Source organism: Astatotilapia calliptera, chromosome 19 (assembly GCF_900246225.1).
Source record: "Astatotilapia calliptera chromosome 19, fAstCal1.2, whole genome shotgun sequence".
NCBI classification, from domain to species: Eukaryota; Metazoa; Chordata; class Actinopteri; order Cichliformes; family Cichlidae; genus Astatotilapia; species Astatotilapia calliptera.
The window spans coordinates 11,618,736-11,631,093 of NC_039320.1; the positions used below are offsets into that span (position 1 = coordinate 11,618,736).

Sequence of the window (12,358 nt, forward strand, 5' to 3'; positions counted from 1 at the left end):
GCTCTACTGAAATACATGGTAAACCAGGTATTATCTTGATTCTTTACTAACACAGTTAACACAGCATAACTACACATGTTGCAGTGCCTTACTAATGCAACTCACGCTAAAAGCATGGGAGAAACCGAGTTTTGGGTGCATCACTCACTGATTTGGTTGTGGCCACATCTGACAGTGAATTAGGTATTGACCTAGTTCCTTACTGGAATCATTAACCCCTAAAATACAAATTGCATCCCCTGTTGCTACACAGTAACTTGGCGCTTGTATTTCCTCTGCTTGCTGCCATCACACACTGATAACATTTTTCCCCAAAACAATGGTGCTCTTCTCTGCTTGACCCTATTCTGCTCTCCGTGCGACACAGGCTTGGTTGTCTGTCTGTCTAACTGTGTGTTTATGTTTCTATCAAACAGGCAAAGTCTCTAGAGTGGCGGTGTAAAGAGAACCATGAACGTGGCTTCAGTTTCCTCTTTGGTCATTTCAGGAAGTTCTACCTTCCTCACATCTTTCCCAACTTCTCCATGGAAACCAGCCTCTACAGCCCCATGCTGGGTTAGTACTACTAAGTCATTTAGATCTACTAAATAAGCTTATTTAACCAAAGAAACATTTATTTATTTGTGATGTGTACTGGGGAAAACAATGACCCTTCAATTTAGACAAGAGGGAGCCAAATCTGGAGTGGAGTAATGATAAATGAACTCATGTTTTGGTCTTTCTAAACACTTAAAGCACTTTTGTGGTACTAAAAGTGCTGCATTCACCAATTCACACACACATTACACCAATGGACATTCGGCATGGACTCCAGTTAATTAATGATCTGCTCTACCTACTAAAACTGAACAGGAGAAACATGAGCCCCTGAGACCTGGCTCATTATCATGGTGGAGCACCCAGCTGTCGTTGCATCGCCGTTTGAATAGTTTACAAACATTGCTGGACGTTACAGTAGAACTCTGCTCTGACAGTCTCACTTTGAAGGATGCTGTGTTGTAAGCACTGTCCTTTTCTGAGAAGACTGGTGTTTGTTCCACACTGTGCTGCTTTTATTAGCTATGCAACATGACTGTGTTGTGTTCACTTTGTGCACAACAAGAACAGACTCAAAACTCGGTGATCGTACCTCATAATTAATCCTGTGCCCCTTAAATATATATTCCTCTCTCCGTCATCCATAGATGTGCCTCCTATGCGTTCTAAGCCGTACTACAGTGTTGTGCGCAGAGAGCAGGACAGCGGCGAAACGCTGTATTGCACTAAGGAAAGTTTCCTTCAGGCTCGAGTTGTCTTTATCCGCTGGCTGGTTTCCTTCTGGCTCGAGCCACGACCCAACACACATACCCACATCCCAGGAACAGAGGGAGAGAATGTCCCCAAGAACATACAGGTAAGTATGAGCACATTATTATGCATCACTTGGTTCTTGTGTTTTAACTGCTCAATTTGCAGAAGCAAATGCGAAAGATTTTAAAATACCTCTGACCCTGTCTCTGCTTACCTTCAGCGAGCAGCAGCTGGATTTGCAGCTCGCTCCACAGGCAGCTCAGAGGACAGCGGTGGGGGAGGGATTCGATCTGACAGCCACCTTGAAGCAAGCGGAAGCTCAAGTGGGCGAGGAGGAGGAAGCATGGAGCTCTCCGGAGGTGCAGGGACTGAACCTGAACAGAGCCACTCGAACACATCTACACTGACAGAGAGAGAGCCCAGCTCCTCCTCACTCTGCTCCATGGATGAAGAGCAGCTGACAGACATGGAGGTGGTGAGAAGAGTGCTGACCAGCTCCAGAACCAACGTCAACTTCATCACAGAGATCTTTCGACAGGTTAAGGAAAAATGGTTATTTATCATAAAGTGAGAACAGTTTCCTTGTATCTTTCTTGACATGTTCATATTCCCGGTTGCTGCAGGCGTTTCTTCTTCCCATGTGCGAGGCAGCGGCGATGCGAAAGGTGGTCCGAGTTTACCAGGAGTGGATCTCCATGGAAGACAAACCAGTTTTCATGAAGGAGCCAGAGGAGGGCCCTTATCCTATAGTCACGGCCACAAGTATGGATACAGGCTCGCAATTCGGAGACAAAGATGATGAGGTGAGAAATTTTGTGAAATCAGTCATGTAATTAGCTGAAATACTCAGGTAAACGTTCTGTACATTAGCAGCCAACAAGTTTCAGTTCTCAAGACCAGCTTGAGGTAAATAGAAGTGTTTATTTGTGTACTTTCCTTTTTTTAAGGGAATGAATAAAGTGATTGACAGTGAATTGTTGGAATACAGTGTTCATGCTGGAGTTCAAACTACACTACAGGTATGTTCTCACACACAAAAACTGCCAAACTTCCACAATCTTGGTGTTATTTCTTAAATATTTCTTGTGGTTTTGATTGCCTTTCTTCCGTCTCTGTCTCCTCTACAGGTGTTTATCACCCACTCCTCTAACGTTTTCCTGCTGGAACCAGCCAACGACATTAAGATCCTTTTGGAGGAGCATGTCGATATGTGCAAGCGAGTGCTGAACATCTACCGCAGCCTTGTCATGCATGAAACCATGGACCAGAAGACATGGTAAAAACACAAACAGCAGCGTAAAATGCCATCTAATTACATTTGTGTGCTCTCAACTACCTGCTGTTTCTGATTAAAGAAGAAGAACCGTTTAGCTTTAACGAGTGTTCCTGAATTTGTAGGGAGCAGATCTTGCTGATTTTGCTGAGGGTGACAGAGTCAGTAATGAAAAGGCCTCCATCCATCATGCCTCAGGGCAAGAAGAACAACACATTGTCGGGCAGATTAGCTGGACCCATCTTTCAGGTACGTTATAATAATGTCATGAAAATAAGGAGGCTCACTGGAAGGCCCGGCTACGCCGGCTCAGTCACTTCCACACACACAGCCACTCGGCTGGAGAGAGGCCTGGGGTTGGAGCTGGGGCAGGGTCAGGGGGGAAGCTGGGAACAGGGGGTTCAGGTAAGTTTGGCTCTGTGGCTGTTATCAGCCATAGAACAGGCGTACACGAGACATTAGCATCTGGGACTATAACGGATAGCAGTGGGACAGGGGGCACAGCAGGCCTGGAAACCCGGTCATCATCTAAAAGACTTCTATATTTCAATATTATATAATCATGTGTTTTAATATGTTACCACACTCTAGGGTTGCCAGCATGACTTATTTTACTTCATCCCTCTCTTTCTGTACAGACACTGATAGTAGCCTGGATTAAGGGCAACTTAAACGTCTACATAAGCAGAGAGCTGTGGGATGACCTCCTCTCTGTCCTCTCCTCCCTAACCTGCTGGGAGGAGCTGGTCACTGAATGGTCACTGACCATGGAGACGCTTACAAAGGTACTGAACAGGGACCACATATACCTCCGCTCTGCTATTAATATAACTAGATAAATTCAGTTCAACACTTATCCAAGTCCTCCAACTGTTACCACCTAAAACAGTGTGGTAAAAGATTAAAGCTTTGTTATGTCTCTGTGTCTTAGGTTTTGGCAAGGAACCTGTACAGTGTCGATCTGAATGAGCTGCCTCTCGACAAGCTCAGTGAACAAAAACAGAAGAAACATAAAGGAAAAGGTGAGTCACTTTTACCGACCTTCAAAAGACATTCCTGTGACTTCCTAAGAGCATATCTGGAACACAGCCGGCTGATTGTCACATCGCACTGCTGGAACCAAATGCAGCTCTGGAATATAAATTGGTCTGTTCATGTATTATTTTTTGACTGCAAAAAACTGAGGTCACAGAAAAACTACTAATTTGTAAATTTAGCAGATTTCTAGATGTAAATAGCACACGTGTTTTCAGCTCAGTTCACCGAGAAGTCATTCCTCTGTTCTTACAACAGGTATTGGTCCGGAGAGCCAGCGGCAGGTTGTCGATCGTTCCTTCTCTAAAGGCTGGAGCAGAGACCAACCAGGCCAGGCAGCCGCCATGAGACAGCGAAGCGCCACCACCGCTGGGTCACCAGGCATCGAAAAAGCCCGCAGTATTGTCCGGCAGAAGACTGTAGGTCAGTGTGCCCTCTTCCTACAACTCTGCTCCCTTTGAATGTAAATGTTCATAGCACTGACTCCCAGAATTTGTCTATGCATACTTTGGAGAAATAAATGGTGCGCAACAAAGCCAAACTAGCATGCTGTCTTTCCTCAGTAGATTTTGGATACCGTCACGCTCTTCTCAAGTCAGTTTTGTTTGATTTAATGTCTCTCCTCTGCTTCCCTCCTCCTGCCCATCTGTCAGCCTGACAGGAAGCTGTGGCATATGCTCACTACCATTCCTCTCTGGAGTCATGTTTATGGAAAATCTTTAGCTGTGGCCATTAGTATGAAAGATGTAGTTACAGCAATGCTTGAATAGGTTTAGTATCAGCTGAGATGATGAATAAAACAAATCCGAAAATCAAGTTGGGACTTTAAAAATACATTCACAGCTCTAAATACCCCAATTAAAAATTGTAACTGTGATGCCAAAAATTTGAGTAGTACTATTAAATATTTGATAAAATATTTGACTCTTTTGGTAGAGAAATTTTTTAACCTTGAAATCCATATATAATACGGTTTCCTCCTTTTTTAAGCTATATTACCAAAGATGTTTCAAACGTGAATACACGCAGCCAGCCGGTTTGAATAATCTCAGTGTTATGCATTACGATAAAGACGGTTCTGCTCCAGTTGTGAATGCCAGAGTAGATTGAAACTAACCACAACAAAGGACGTTCCTCCACACTCTGCAGGGATTGAAGGTTTGGTTCCAGAAGGGTCTCTACAACCGGATTAGTTTAGGATATTTTCTTGAATGTCAACATGATGATTCCCATTTTCATTTAATTTTATGTAGCGTTCCTGTTTGTCGTGGGCTTATGAAGAGACTTGAGCTGCAGAACTCCCACCAGCTCTCTCACTCTCTCACTCACCAACTTTCCTGCAAAACTAACCCTGTCTCACCCCTCCCTCACCTTCCCTTCCCGTCTCTGTCCCTCCATGCCCATCATGGAGCCCACCTTTTCAATACCATCCTATCACTTGTCTCTTGTTCCACTAATTTCCTCCAAGCTGTGTTTCTATGCTTTTGTCTTATTTACTAAACGTATTCACTTGCTCTCTCTTTCTATTATCTTCATTTTTTATGTACTCTTTTCCACTTCTCCTTCCTCACTTACCTCTTAACCTTTATCTATACTTTTTTCCTCTTTTTTGTATTTTTCCCTTTTCTGTCCCACACTCTTCCTCTCTTCTGTTTCTCTTCTTCCCACTTCCTCAGCCCTGCGTAGCTGTTCTACAGGGGATTCTCTGCTGTCCTCAGCCTTTATCCGCAGTGCTAAGAGTGCTCCTGCTCTGGCTCCACCTCTTCCTGTCCTCCTCCACCACCACCACCACCCTTTACTACCCCCCCTTGCCGACCAGCTGGCAGGTACACACTCTTTGCACTACCTGTCTGCCTGCCTGCTGCCTGCCTGCCTGGATTAGTCGTCTACACAGACTGAAACTCTGCCTGTTGTCTTGTCTCTGAATATTTCTCTTTTCTTGTTTGTTTGTTATCACTGGATCAACAGTTTTCATCCGCTCCATCAACAGTCATTGACGCCATTCCCAGTTCAACTGCAACTTGGCTAATCTTAAAAGCTGTTGATCAGCAGTGCGCAAAATTTGCATGTTGCAAGTGTAGATCTCTGAATTCTTTTCATCGTTTAACAAGCAAGTTGTTTCTCAAATACGGTCTTTGTTCAGTAAAATGTCAAAAGATGGCCTAAAATGATTATTTGCAAGATGCAAAAGGGGCATATTTTTGTAAAACTGAAAGATATTCCCAAATCATATAATACAAAATATTTATATGCAAGATCTTCCACTGGAAGAGCAGAGGTGCTTAAAGGTCTTTTTTTTTTATTTATTTATTTTTATCAGACTTAATGTTTTCAAGGAGGTATGCAGAGGTTTCTTTACATCTTTAAAGGAAGAATCACATTGTTAAGTTAAATTAAGAACTTTCTTTTTCTGTAAACAGTAAAAAAAAAAAAAAAAGGAGCCGATTGGGTCTTTCAGCTAATCAGCTGACAGATTATAGGTGGCGTAACATGAGCTACCTCTCTAGTGACTCTCCTTTTCTGATGTCTTGGGCTGCACTTGGCAGTGGTAGTGCTAGTTCTGGTTCTGCTCTGCAGATGGTGAGAATCCTTCGTCCACCTGCTGAAGTTTGTGGTTACAGAGGTTAGTGACAGCTCACAAAGCAGACAGCACAAGGACAGCCAGTGCAGCTGATTGATATTGAGGAGTACCACAGCAGTAACCTATCCAGGGAGCCAACTGAGAGAAGACTTGAGGGGAGTAGGGCAGAAACTGAACATTAAAGTAAGAGCAACCAATACATAGCCTTGTTTCTCAGATAGAAAAAAACTCAAAAACAAAACACTGAAGTGCTGATATGCTTTGGCAGGTGTTAGTACATCTGGCAGTCACCCAGATGATCAAGTATGTTTGTTGGAATCACTCAACTGTGATTGTATTTGTAGGATGTGTTAAATAATCACCTCAATATATACAGATCAGGCGTAACATTGATTGCCTGCCTAATATTGTGTTGGTTCACCTTTTGCTGTCAACTCTTACCTGCAGGGGCACGCACTCTGTATTGTTGTGCTCCTCAAACCATTCCTGAACTATTTTTGCTTTGTGAAAGAGACCACAGCCATCAGGGAGTACTGTTTCCACAAAAGAGTGCATGGTCTGCAACAGTGCTTAGGTAGATGGTATGTATCCAAGTAAAATCCACATGGATGGCAGGCCCCAGAGTTTCCCAGCAGAAAATCGCCCAAAACATTACACTGCCACTGCTGGCTTGCTGTCTTCCCATAGTGCATCCTGGCGGTAGGTGTTCCCCAGGTAAACAACAGACAGGCGCACCCATCTATGCGATATAAAAGAAACCGGAGTAATCAGGGCAGGTCACCTTTCAGTGGTGGGCAGGGGTCAGCTTGGCCACCCTGACTGGTCTGCAGTTCTGTAGCCACACATAGAAGAAACTGTGATGCACTGTGTATTCTGTATTTAATGTATTCAGCATTAAATTTTTCATTGCTTTGAGCTACAGCGGTTCATCCATTGGATCAGTCAGTGTTATAATGTTATGCCTGATCAATGAATGTCTTCAGCAGCTTGCTAAAATGCTATTTTAAACACGCCTGCATATGTAAACTAGAACTAGTTTATATATGCATATTTATTATATAAATCGAATTCATTCTGGGCCAGCCAGTAGTGAACAAACATGTATGTCATTTTCAGTCTGTGTTCCAAACATTTCACTTAGACTTTAGATGTAAGTGGGATTTGCTTTTCTTGTTGTACACCTGTTTGCATGAAACTCGACATACCTGTTTTCTTTGTTATTTGCTTATCATCTTGCTTGCCTGCCTGCCTGCCCGCCTATTAGCCTGCACCTTACTCTTATCTGCCTGCACACACATTTGTCTTCGAGGTCTTGCCATTAACTCTACATATTTGCATTTTTTTCTGCGTGTTATAAGTCACTTTATTTCTCTACCTTTCTTCTTGATCTTCCTTTCACCAATTTTTTTGGTGTAAAATTTCATATGATTTGCTTTATTCTTGCAGTGGCTTTTGCTCAGACAGCTCTCCCTTCTCTTTAGTATGAGAGGATGATGACTCGCATATCATTTTTGTTGTTTTTAGTGTGTCTGTGTGTGGTGGTCACTAATGGATGGTTATTGTGCAAGAGAGAAAACCCACTGAAATAATTGTAAATGAAACTTAAGGGGAATTTCTGTGACATTAAACATGATGGTTGTACAACATAGCTTGCTCTTGCAAGTGCACAACAGCCAAACTGGGAAGCAGTCAGCTGTGTTGCTGCATTGTTGCAAGCGAAATGGTGTATAGTATAACACACAGGTGTTGAACTCCAGGCCTCAAGGGCCGGTGTCCTGCAGGTTTTAGATGTGTCCTTGATCCAACACAGCTGATTTAAATAGCTAAATTACCTCCTCAACATTTCTCAGTGTTCTCCAGAAGCCTGGTAATGAACTAATCATTGGATTCAGGTGTGTTGACCCAGGCTGATGTCTAAAACCTGCAGGACACTGGCCCTCGAGGCCTGGAGTTCGACACCCCTGGTATAACATATGAGGGGAAAGAGATTTTTACATAAATGATTTTGATCTTGTCCATCTTCTTTATCTTCTTAAAATCAAATTCCAGCTTCATATTCATGCCATCAAACTATGCTAGTTCAGAATTATCCTTATTTATCTTATTCTGGACCTTATTGCAATTCTAAGTTTGTCCTCTGTCTGAAGCAATATCTCTTAGCACGTAGGTTGGGCTTCTGTGTTCACAGGCAGAGCTATGTGCCTGAGATAGTCATATTAGGGAATTATCTACTCTCTTTAAAATCATCTTGAGCCAAACATAGAAAAAAACTGTTCTGAAGCCAGACCTTTTGACTCGGGGAGTCTATTTGTTGATAGTTCGCAGTTTAAAACTTAATTAATAATAATATTTATGAAGATGTAACTACCAAACAGTCAGCATTCAGGCATTTATCCAATGTTTTTTTTTTCTTTTTCTACTAAAACAAGGTAAAAAAGGTCATGGTTAGCACCAGTAGTAGCTTGATAAATAGCCATAGGATGTTTGCTATGAATACATTTTGTTTTTGTAAGCAACATCAGTGAGTACAATCTGATAAAGAACCAGACTTTAGATAACTTCTGCCTAATGCATTCTTTCAGATCTGTGTGTGTGTGTGTGTGTGTGTGTGCACATGCCTGCATGCACAGTTTTTAATGTGTCTCCTCCCCTTTCTGCTCCAGCTAATGCCACTCCTTTTCCTTCCAGACCTCGAGGATCCACCAATCACACTGACATCCCGCACGTCTCGGATGCGCCACTCATCCCAGAGCGACGAGACTCCTCCCATCTCCTGTTCTGAGGTCTTCCAGGGTGGGGCTTGTGATCTGGATACCCCAGCCCCATCCTCCCTTGCAAGGAGCAGCAGTGCCTCTGACATCATGGAGCCTTTCATCACAGAGCGGGTCAAAGGTGAAGATCCCCAGAGGGATCCAAATTTGATCCCAAATCCTTCTCCCCATCACCACCACTCCACAACTTCTTCCTTACTCGTAACCAACAGTCACGCAGCTCAACCACCCTCACAGTCCCTCACCTTCTCTTCTCCCACCCCTTTTGCCTTCTCCAATGGTGCTGTTTCCTCGTCCTCAGAGGTAAAAGATGATGGTAGTGTGTGCGATCAATTCTGGCACCAAAGTGTCTCTCGAAGCCGAGGTTCTAGTTCCGATTGGGTGAGTGACTGGGACTCAGCCTTCGCCTTTCAACCTGAAAAGGAAGCTGATGCAGATGAGGGTGAAACTGGGGAAGATGATTTATTCTCTTCTATTAGGGACTACCTCATTAACAAAGAAGCTGAGAGGAAGGGCGAGACAGGCGAGAAAGATAGTCCCGGTCGAGCGGTAGAAAACAGCGTTGCTTTACCCGCACTCGTGCAAACAGGATTGGCAAGAACACAGTTAGAAAACAGAGGGCAGCTCGGAGAAGCAAAGCAGGTGGTAAGGGAGGACAGACAGGTAAGTAAATCAGTGAGACATAGCAGTGTGGATTCTATTGAGGAGAATGAGGCAGAGCAGCCGAGTATCTATGAGTGCTTGGAGCTGCAGTGTCAGTGGCCATCACCCAGTGCTAAGGTGGGCTCTAGTTTAGAAAGAACTACTGCTGAAAAGAAGGTTGTGGGAGGAAATAGTGGAAAGGCAACAGTATTGGAAGGGAAATATGACTTATGGGGTGATACAGAAGAGAAACAAGATGATAAAGAAATGGCAGCAAATGACAAGTCCAGTTTAATTAGGCAAGATACTACTGTGGGTGAAGGAAGCAGTGAATCAGTTCCCCAAACTTCAGAACCCACTAAGACCAAGATGTCCCGTAGTAGCACTAAGAGGCATCATTCTGGGGGTGTCCATGTCAGTTTCCGGCCCTCAACTGAATCTGTCCAGTTCCATAACCCTCTTGAAAATAAGGAGGCCCACTGGAAAGCCCGGCTACGCCGGCTCAGTCACTTCCACACACACAGCCACTCGGCTGGAGAGAAACCTGGGGTTGGAGCTGGGGCAGGGTCAGGGGGGAAGCTGGGAACAGGGGGTTCAGGTAAGTTTGGCTCTGTGGCTGTTATCAGCCATAGAACAGGCGTACACGAGAAATTAGCATCTGGGACTCTAACAGATAGCAGTGGGACAGGGGGCACAGCAGGCCTGGAAACCCGGTCTGGGACTGGAGGGGACAAAGACAAGCAGCATGCTGGATCCTGTGTGGGATCCAGTCATGGCCCAGAGGTTCACTCTGAGGTGTTGTCAAGCAGTTCAGGTTCCTCAGGAGTGCGCGGACGTTTAGGACGTTCCGCCTTGCGATCTAGAGCCTCCCGCTCACGCTCCCAAGAGCCAGGGAGCACTGCCTCACGGCACCACCAGGGGGCTCTTCTTGGTGGTGTTTATAAGACTGTGGTTCACGCTCTGTCGTCCAAGCCTCGGCCCCAAGGTCAGGGGTCATCCCAAGGCTCGTCGCCGCAGCGGCAGGCCCGGGCCACCATGGGTGATGCATCACTCAGGGATCTCTACTCCCATGTCCTGGGCTACTTTGGACGAAAGACGACTACGCCAGGTGAGGATCGCAACGAACGAAGTTCTCACAAAGGAAACAGCTGTGGAAAGACAAATACTCACCACCACACAAACACCAGCAACTTTCTTTTCCTTTTTGGCTGTTTTTTTTTTTTTCTTTTTTAACTGGTTTGTTATGATGGAATGACATTTTTGGCTGAAACTCATCATCTTGCTGCTGGACTGAAATTCAAACTCCCTGTTGATGTGTTTCCTCTTGAACGTAGCCCCTCCTCCAGCCTGCCTCTTATCAAGGACCCTCACCCTCTTACTTCCCATGCCTTTCCACTTCTCTAGCTCAGAAGCTCCCTCCCTCCTCCTTTCTGCTTCCTCTAAGGGTTTCGGGATTTTTAACCTTCTCACCTCCTTACCCTGTTCTCCACCTCCATCCTCACCTTGATGTTGCATGCAGCCTCCTCGTGCCTCCTTCGTCTCCTCCCCCGGACTCCGGCCCTTCTTCAGCTCTACAGAAGGAAATTGATCTACAGACAAGCACAAATGTCTGTAGAAAAAGAAAACAGCTGACATACACTATACTATTGAGAAAGATCCCAGATATTTTGTAGCACTTTCAGGCTTTGATTCATTGTTGTCAATCAAGGAATATCAGTGATTTTACAAATTGAGTGTAAGCATTTAGCTGTAGTTCATTCTCACACCACTAGAGTGCAGCATAAGACCCTTTGATAAATTGATTGTAGTAATCTAGACAGAATTTGAATGAATATAAAAAGGTATGCACTTTCAAATTGGTAATGGTTATTTGCCTTGGACACTGCTACAGCCTTTATCAGCTATGCTGAATGGTTAAGTGCACATTTGAATCAGCAGCACAAATGCCACCTTTTTCTGTTCATTCTAATCCTTGGTGCAGAAGTGAGGCTATTTTACCTTCGGGTTTGGATTTTTGATAAGAGCACAATGATTCATCACCTGAATCTGTCTTGATGTGGAGTTACTGTTGCAAAACCACTTTTTAAAATCATGTTCTTACATTATTCAGGAGTATTGCATGGCAGCTTGTGTCAAATAATATACTTGTTTGGTTTGTCTACTAATGTTCCAGATGTTTGAGGCCTGCATTATTTATTTGTTTATTTTTTTTATTAAATTTTTTTATTACAGTAAGGAAGAAATTGCATTTTAGTGTAAATAAGCAATTTTGGGCATTCACGGTTTCACCTGGTACTTTTTTATACCAGATATTATATGCTGTGGCTGGTTAAACTCAGATTGATGGTGCTTTTGCATAATCCATGAGCACAAGTGGCGCCACTTGACCACACTCTTTTATGGTTCGGTTGTGCAGAATTTGCATGACTGAACTGAGTCCATTAGAATGAGCTTGTGCAGTTATTGTAAACTCTCCACACTGAAGTCCTTAAAAAAGGGCTTTATTAGGTCTAGTGTGTTGCATCATTGTTACTGTATTTGTCCATTCACAGCAGCTGGTACTTTACTGAACTGCAGCATGAGTGAGAGAAAGCTTGGAGTGCAGTGAGTCATTTGTAACTCTCCATGTAGAGTAATATATCCAGAATTGTTTTTATTTTTGGATCTCTTCGCTAAGAGTGTTGATCCAGTGGAGACAAGGTCATCCGTAGCTCTTATCTTATTGAGGTGATTTTGGTATCAGGTGCCAGACGACACACACTGCAA

At 43.9% G+C, this 12,358-nt stretch overlaps 1 protein-coding gene across 1 annotated transcript in view; it reads left to right on the forward strand.

The window, feature by feature from the left end:
• The window catches only part of ralgapa1 (Ral GTPase activating protein catalytic subunit alpha 1), a 72,243-nt gene that overhangs the window by 9,199 nt on the left and 50,686 nt on the right, over positions 1-12,358 (forward strand). The window contains exons 7-19 of the mRNA XM_026152975.1: positions 1-27; positions 417-555; positions 1,185-1,393; positions 1,511-1,828; positions 1,914-2,093; positions 2,238-2,309; positions 2,418-2,566; positions 2,689-2,812; positions 3,202-3,348; positions 3,495-3,585; positions 3,857-4,021; positions 5,275-5,424; positions 8,868-10,700. The exon at positions 1-27 is cut by the window's left edge and continues 89 nt beyond it. Coding sequence (XP_026008760.1) covers positions 1-27; positions 417-555; positions 1,185-1,393; positions 1,511-1,828; positions 1,914-2,093; positions 2,238-2,309; positions 2,418-2,566; positions 2,689-2,812; positions 3,202-3,348; positions 3,495-3,585; positions 3,857-4,021; positions 5,275-5,424; positions 8,868-10,700 — 3,604 coding nt within the window. The remainder of the gene's footprint in view (positions 28-416; positions 556-1,184; positions 1,394-1,510; positions 1,829-1,913; positions 2,094-2,237; positions 2,310-2,417; positions 2,567-2,688; positions 2,813-3,201; positions 3,349-3,494; positions 3,586-3,856; positions 4,022-5,274; positions 5,425-8,867; positions 10,701-12,358) is intronic.